General features: G+C 44.5%; 1 protein-coding gene across 1 annotated transcript; it reads left to right on the top strand.

Moving 5' to 3' along the window:
• Positions 1-6124: 6124 nt before the first annotated feature.
• Positions 6125-7696, top strand: LOC149991217 (paraneoplastic antigen Ma6F-like). Its single transcript, XM_090264086.1, is given in 1 exon segment — positions 6125-7696. A coding segment is annotated over 1 exon segment (1572 nt).
• Positions 7697-8675: the final 979 nt, after the last annotated feature.

Below are 8675 nucleotides of genomic sequence, written 5' to 3'. Positions count from 1 at the left end.
CTCCAGTGAAGCTGAAGCTACAGAGCCTGGGCAGGGTGATATGGAGGGTCTGCTGTTGCCCATGCAGCAGACCCCCCCTCTCTTCGCAGCTGAAGGGTCCAAGGGAAAGACGGAGTCAATACAGCTTGGTTTCAGGTGCGCCGCAGGAGTTGCCGGTGTTGACTACAACGTCAAACCGCCTTAGGGACTCCGGCTCCGGATTTTCTGTCGGGGTTTACTCCCTTAGCCTTTCCCCTGAAGAGGTATGCCGCAAGGCAGCGGAGGTTTTTTGGAGTCAGAGTTTTCCTTCTCTGATGTGCCCTGACTGGAAGATCGAACCAGCGACACTTAGCTCGCAGGCCGACGCTCAATCCACTGAGCCAAACCGGCCAAGGGTCTGAACCTCCAATACAGTGTTGAATACAAGGTGAAAGAGAGGACATCCTTGTTTTGTTTCTGATTTTGGGGGAAAAGCACTCAGTCTTTCACCAGTAAGGATGATGTTAGCTGTAGGTTTTGTATAGCTGTCTTTTTATCAGGTTGAGGAAGTTCCTTTCTATTCTTAGTTTTCTGTGCCTTTTTTTTTTTTATTATTATTATCAGGAATGGATGTCAGATTCTGTCAAATGCTTTTTCTACATCTATTGAGAAGATTTCTACTGTCTGAATGTGTCTCACCCCCAAATTCATATGTTGAAGTCCTAACTCCCCAAATGTATTAGGAGGTGGGGTCTTTGGGAAGTAATTAGTTCTCCATGGATTAATGCCCTTATAAAGAGGTTCCCAAGATGTCTCGCCCCTTCATCATATGAAGGCATGGCAGAAAGGCACTGACTATGAACTAGGAAGTAAGCCCTCACCAGAACTCAATCATACTGGCAACTTGATCTTGGACTTCCAGCCTCTGGAATTGAGAAATCAATTTCTGTTCCTTATAAGGCATCTAGTCTGTAATATTTTGTTATATCAGTACAAATGGACTAAGATTACAGGATTTTTATTTTTTATTTTGTTAATATGCTAAATTACACTGATAAAATTTCAAATGTTTAAACAAAACCTGCATTCTCATGACAGACTACTTTAGTCATGATATGTTATTATTTTGTATCTTGTAGAACTGAACTTGCTAAAATTTTGTTTAGAATGTTTTCATGTATGTTCACAAAACATATCAGTCTATAGTGGTTTTTTTTTTTTTCATATAAAGTCTTTGTATGGATCTGAATGAGCTGGAAGTAGTCTTTCCTCCTCACTTTTCTGGAAGAGTTTGTATAGTGTTGGCATTATTGCTTCCTTAAACAATAGGTAGAATTTGAGTTCCCTGCTTGCATATTTGTTGACATGTGAGGGTGAGCTACAGAGAATTCTATGCTGGGTACCTAAAACCCAGAGATCCAGAAGGCAGAGTACAGGGTGACCATGGCAGAGGGAAAGCAAGAGGGAATATCCCGGGGAAGAGAAAACCACAAACAGGGAACCCACATTTGGCATATACACTCTGCCCAAATCTCTGTTGACCCCCAGGCTGTGTATGCACTCCAAGAAAAGAGCTGAGCAAAGATTTCAACTGGTGCCCAATACAGGGGAGACTGAGTTTGGAATCTGAGTTAGTCTAAGTTACCTGCCTGCTAATTAGGAACACATAATTCATAAATGTGTATGCACCCAATAACAGAATTTTAAGCTATATGAAATAAAACTTGAGGGAATAAAGGAATAAATAGATATTTCCACATTTATGGTTGAAATTTTAACACCCTTGCCTCAGCAATTGATACAATTAGACAAGAAATCAGTAAATATATAGATCTGCAGGACATTATCAACCACTTTTACTTCATTGTTATTTACAGAACACTGTACCTAGCATGTGCAGACAATAAATTCTTTACAAGGGCATTCACCTGGATAGATCAAATGCTGGGCCATAAAACAAGTCTAAACACATTTAGATAAAATGGAAGTTTACATAATAACTTAACTGAGTCCACAGTGGAGTTCCATTACAAAATAATAGCAACAATAGGTCCCCAAATATAAGCTTGGTGCAAAAAATAATGTCCAATTTTGAGGTCTATTTTAAAAATGAAAAAGCCCATGATTATGAAAATATTTATTCATTAACATAAACTCCTTTGCTTTCTAGAACCTCATTCCATCTGTCAATTAGCTTATAAATGCCATGCTTGTAAAATTCTTTGGGTTTTGAAGCAAAATATGAATCCAACTCATTTTCAACCTCTTCTCTTGATGTCAGCCTAAGACCATCAAAATGGTTCTGTAGTCCCCGAAACAAGTGATAATCAGAAGGAGCAAGGTCAGGAGAATATGGAGGATGAAGCAATATTTGCCAACCAAGCTCCTTCAAGAAAATTTTGGTGAGTCAAGCTGTGTGAGGACGAGCATTATCGTGATGGAAGATGACACCCTTTCTGTTGACTAAGGAGGGTCGCTTTTGGTTCAAAGCTGCTTTCAAATGATGAAGTTGTTCCCAGTAAAGATTAGCAGTAATTATTTGATTGTTGTCTAACAGTTTGTAATGGACAATTCCTTCCATATCCCACCATACACTCAACATGATCTTCTTTGGATGAAGTCCTCCTCTTGGTTGTTCAACTCTTCTTTCTTCTTGACTGATCCACGATTGGCAGCATGTAACATTATGGTAAAGGATCCACTTCTCAGTACATGTAACAAGCCTACCTAAAAATGGTACCTGAAGGTGTCACAAAAGCAATGATTCACAACAAGCAACACGCTATTGCCGATTCTCTGGAGACAGTTCATGTGGGACCCATTTTCCAACTACTGAAACCTTTCTGATCCTTTTCAGTTGGTGTAACATGGTTGTATGGGCTACGTTAAATTGTTCTGCAAGTTTCCTAGAGGTAATGGTGGGGTTTTATGTGACAAAAACTTCCAACACTTCACAATCAATTTTTTTGGACGACCCTCTTTTGGCTTATTTTTCAAACAGAAATTCCCACTTTGGAAACAGGAAAACCACCTCCTGCAACTTCTTTCACTCACTGCATCGTCCCAATAAGTGCTCTGAATAGACTTTGCTGCTGTACTTGCATTGGCACCTTTATGAAACTCATAGAGTAAAACATTTCTAATGTGGTCTTTAAATGGGATGAACATGGGTGCAAATATTGCGGATGATTATGAACAATACTTTGATAATCTGAAAAAATAAGGTATAAAGTATTCAGTGTGACATCAAAAAATTATAAGAAGAGGCACAAATTTAATAAATACTATCTAAAACTTTCTTTTAAAAAAGTTGGACATTACTTTTGCATCAACCTGATATTTGGAAATTCAACATCACAGGTCTAAGAAAACCCATGGTTAAAGGAAAAAACACAAAGGAACTTAGAAAATATTTTAAATGGAATGATAATAAAAATAAAACCTCAAAATTAGTGGGAGGCAGCCAAAGAAGTGATTAGAGAAAGATTTATTGCTTTAAATCATATTAGAAAAGAAGAAAGACATAAAATCAAAGCCCTAATGTTCCATCTAAAGAAGCTAGAAAAAGAAAAGTAAATCCAAAATAAGTAGAAGAAAAAAATAAAAGAGGTAACAGCAGAACTAAATGAAATAAAAAACAAACTATGGAGAAAATTAACAAAGCCATACATTTTTAAAAGAGCAATGAAATTTATAAACCCTAGCAAGATTAATCAAAAAGAGAAAGTACACTAATCATTAATATCAAGGATAAAAGAGGGATGTCACTATAGATCACGCAGGTATTAAAAGAATAATGAGGAACTATTAGGGGGATCCTTATGTCAATAATTTTAATAAATTAGATAAAATTGGCAAATTTCTTGATAACAACTTATCAAAACTGAAAACAACTTAAATATAAAATATTTGGTTGGCCAAAAGGTCCATATGGTTTTTCCCATAAAATAAAAGACACCTTTTTCATTTTCACCAATAACTTCATCGATTTGGATATTTTGAGTATGTTGGCTATCTCCCACGTTATATAACATTGATTAATTGTTCTCAGTTAATGTCTCTATTTGATCATTATCATCTTCAACTGATCTACCCAACTGTGGAGCATTGTCCAATGAGAAATATCCAGCAGGAAACTTCGCAAACCACTTTTGTCATGTTTGATCAGTCACAGCACCTTCTCCATACACTGCACAAATTCTTTTTTGTTTTAGTTGAGTTTTTACCTTTCTTGAAATAATAAAGCATAATATGCCGAAAATGTTGCATATTTTCTTTCATCTTCAACATTAAAATAGCTACATGAAAATTCACCAACTTTGATAAGTTTTTAAAAATACACACTGATATGACAGCTGTCACCATACGATCTAACAAAATTGATTCAAATGAAGTTTAAAGACAGCTAAGCACTACTAGACCATCTTATGGAATAAACCAAATGCTTTTTGGCCAACCCAAAAGCAATAGCCCTATTTCTTATAAGTGAATTTAATTTACTATAAAAAAAATATTTCCTAAAAGCAAAACAAGCACAACAAAAGAACAATCCAGGCCCCAGATGATTTCATGGGTGAATTGTAGCAAATGTTCAAGGAATGAAAATTGCCACTCTTACACAGTTTCAGGAAACAGAGAAGCAGGGAACAATTCCCAATTAATTTTGTGACACTAAGATAAACCTGGTAATACATCTTGATTTAAAAAGTTATGGAAAGAAAAGAAAAATTACAGGAAAATATCCCTCATGAACAGTGTAGCAAAAATCCTTACCTATCAGCCAATCGAATTCAACAACATATAGTAAGGAAAGTTTTTCTATTGCCTATTTACAGATGCAGGGCACAGATGTTCCGTGGCTTACATAGAGTTTGTGTTCACCTGAGACAAAGCTCACACACCTTCCAATGCAATGGCTGCCTGTATGATTAAGACCTGGCTTTACAGTGGAAAGAGGTGTGATGAAGCTCCTAGCATGGGAACAGCTAACCTGTGTCTGTCGCAGAGATTCTAGGCTCAAGGAGGGCTGTGAATGCAGAGAGGCACTAGAGACCTCTTCTTGGGTTCCTCTGCCCCCTGCCTCCATGTTTCCAGCCCCTACCTGCCCCTCTCCATATTTGCTACAATTATTGATGGGAGGCCATTTTGTGGCTGGAGGGCCAATGGGTGCGCCTGTGGCTTCAAGCTTCAGGCTTCCTCAAATGAAGCCAAGGCAACACTGATGCCACCTCATGCGGTCTCCTGATCCAGGCCTTTGCCCTGTACCCAGAGGCAGAGATCACTCATCCACCTGGGGCTTCTCTGAGCCCTGGGAAGCCCACCTGGCCTTAAGACCAAGTGAGCTGGGAAGTCCCTGGACTGTGCAGCCCTAGGCCTCATTTTTCTGACTCTCCAGCTTCAGGGTTTTGCAGTGGCCTCCAAAGTCAGATTCGTAACCCTAAGGCGGCACTTCCCTGGCATAGCAGCGCTTGCAGAGGCAGAGAGAGTGAGCAGGTGACTAGGGACTTCTCTAGGGCCAGACCCCAGAATTACTGCGGGCCAACACCCTGGGTAGGGGCCGGATCACTAACCAGGCAGGAAGGCAGTGGGGGTGGAGGGGAGTCTCAGTCAGTCACTGGTGGAAGGGAATGCGAAGTTCCGGCTGCAGGAATCTGGAGAGGTTAGAGGGGGCTCCTGGCTGTGGAGGGGCAGCCTCTGGTAGGGGGAAGGGCTATAGACTCTGGTGTGGGGGGCTGTGGCAGGGGGTCTACAGATTGCCTGGGTCAGAGTAGGGAGCCTGAGCTCTCTGTCCCCGCCCTAGGAAAGAAGGGATGAGAGCACTCCCAGTTTTGGTGATCTGGCAGGGCAGAGCTCCTGGCTGGGGTTTTGTAGATGATGGGGGGAGGAACTCCTGCTGCTAGGGCCAAGTCAGGGGCATTGGCCAAGGCCAAAGGGGGTCTCCTTGCTGAGGAGATGAAGGGTACAGTGGGGGATTCCACAGCGGTGGTGGTAAGGTTGTAAAGTGGCCAGGGAGGAGCCCCAGACCTCCACTGTGAGGGCACGGTGGGGTGGGCTGTATGGCACCAATGTCCCTCTCACTCCTTTCCACTCCCATGCTGCCCCAGCAGAGATTGCGACAGTCTGTGTGCCCCTTTCCATCTCGCCCTCTCCCTGCAAGTTCTGGGCAATGGCACTGGCCATGCTGCAGGACTAGTGTGGCTGGATGAGTGTGAATGCCTACCGCTCCCTGTTCATCTGGGGCATCTCAGATGATTGTGAGGACCAGGAATTCCAGGAGGCGGTGCAGGCTGTCCTGTGGCACCTGGGCAGGTACTGAGTGCTGGGCAAGCTCTTTAGAAGGGAGCTCAGGTCCAGGGTTGCATTGGTCAAGTTTGATGATAAATTAAACCAAAATCAGATACCCAGACAAATACCAAGCAAGCAAGGCATCTGGACTGTGGCCTTCCTGCCCCAGGCACCTGATTCTGAGTTATGGAATAGACCCAATTTTTCTGCACAGACCCAGGGGCGAGCAGTGGTTGGCAGGACAGGTGAGGCACAAGCTGCAGGTGAGGCAGGAGGTGTGACAAGTTCTCCAGATGTGACAGGATCTGCAGGTGAGGCAGGTGCCCCATGTGAGAAGGGAGTTGCAGGTGAGGCAGGAGCTGCAGGTGAGGCTAAAGCTCAAAATGTGGCAGAAGCTCCAGGTGAAAAAGAATCTGAAGGTGTGTCTGGAGATATAGGTGATGCAGGAGCTCCAGATGAGGTAGGAACTTCAGATGTGGCAGGATCTGCAGGTAAGGCAAGAGTTGCAGGTGAGGAAGAAGCTGTAGGTATGATAGGAGCTGCAGGTGAGGAAGAAGCCTGGGCCCAGCAATGGAATCAGGCCCTGAAGCCTATGCTGGAAAATATGGCCCACTAGCTACTGAGAACTTTTTCTGGGATGGAAGAACCAGGCCACGAGAATGAGTCCTTTGAGAATTGGCTGGATAATTCCAATGTCATCCTATGCCTGTGGTACCACATATCAGAAAGGGAGAGGAGGAAGAGGCTGGTGAAGAGATTGGGTGGCCCTGCGCTGGGTCTTATGTGGAACTTCCTGAACGAAAACCTCAAGATCACTGCTCAGGACTTCCTGGCTGTGCTGATTCAGGAGTTTGGAAACAAGGACACCTGGATGACCGTGAGGCTAAAGTTCATGACTTGTGCCCAGCAGACCCAGGAGACACTCTTTGCCTGTGTGATGTGCCTGGAAGTCCAGCTACAGGCAGCCATGGAAAAGGGAGCTATCCAATCCTCCACAGCAGACCAGGTGCGTGCCCGGCAGGTGCTGATGCAGGCTTGTCCCAATGAGACACTCTGGAACACACTGAGGAGAATGCGGCCAGAGAGGAGACCACCTGACTTCCTGGGGATGCTTCGGCTCATTCGGGAGTCAGAGGCATGGGAGGCCACTCCAACTACGAGCCAGCAGGCCCAAGTGGAAGAAGGGGCCCTTGTGGACATTGGAGATCTGGCTGATGTCCAGCCCAACCCAGCCCATGAAGATATTTCCCAGGGTGCCCTTTCCAAGAAAGATAGTGCCAAGGTTGCTCTGGCCAATGAAGTGGTCAGTGAGGCGGATCCTGGCACTGCCAATCTTGATGAGGCTGCTCCTGAAACCATGATGCCACCAGGGCAGACCCTGCCCCTGAGGAGACCACCAAGGCCTTCCCTACCACTTAGCAAGATGAAAAAGCTCTCGCTCCAGCAGGCCTAGGTCAGGTAGGACTCTCCAGTGCTTCTGGAGTGGGCTCAGGAAGTCCTGGCAGTGATCCAGATGGCCAGGCCCAGACAGAAGACCAGGAAGTTGAGGAGCCTCACAAGGAGGGGCTCAAGCCCACCCCAGAGGAGAGGGCTGGGGAGATGAGTTCCTCTGAGCCCTCCTCAGGCAAATAGTTTTGGAAGGCCCAGTGGTCCCCTGTCCTCTTGGTCAGCACAAGCCTGGAGGCAGGGAGAGGCCAGGCTGGGGCAGCCTCCTAATCCCACATGGGGAGTGTCAGAACATGGAGGTCTGGTCAGCACTATTCTGGGAGGGAGTGTGGCTTTTACTGCAGCTGTGCAAGCCCCACACACAAAGGCTCCTCCCTTCAGCCCAGTTCCTGTAGGGCATCTGCGCCCTACACCACCTGTTCATTGTCAAAACATGGCAGCCACTGGACCACTCGCTGAACTTTTGACATATACAAATGATATGTATGCAAATAAATCCAGTCCCAGCTTCCCCCATGGGAAAGGGAATGGACTTTGCTCATTCCCAGAAGAAATGTTGATGGACCTAGCACAACATATAGACTGGGGAAAAACTGGGAAATGTAAATAACTTGTTGAATGTGTCGATGGGTAAAACTCACCCTAACCAAAATGTACGTTTGGAAAGAGGTGGAGACAGCACGTGCAAGCACAAAATGGGCAACTGCAACAGGCCTTTGAGGTGGAGTGAGTGCTCCTTTGCTCCATTTCTTGCTCTAACGGGCTCCTCAGGTTGAACACAGAGCTTCCTACTTATTTCTAAACCCTTTTTCTTCCCTTTTCTCAATAAACCTGATGTAAAATCCTAAACCATTCTCTGGGTGACCACTACTCCCAAGGGGCCGTGGTCACCTTCCAAGTGACCAGTATAACTGTGGCTGACACCAATGGGACAGGGAGAGGTTCCCCTTCATAGTATCTCCAGCGCCAGCCCCAAATCTTGCCAA

This window comes from Furipterus horrens, unplaced genomic scaffold, assembly GCF_987537825.1.
Source record: "Furipterus horrens unplaced genomic scaffold, mFurHor1.1.pri manual_scaffold_17, whole genome shotgun sequence".
NCBI lineage: Eukaryota > Metazoa > Chordata > Mammalia > Chiroptera > Furipteridae > Furipterus > Furipterus horrens.
The sequence above is the reverse complement of the archived record's forward strand: the minus strand, read 5'-3'. Positions and strand labels throughout refer to the sequence as shown.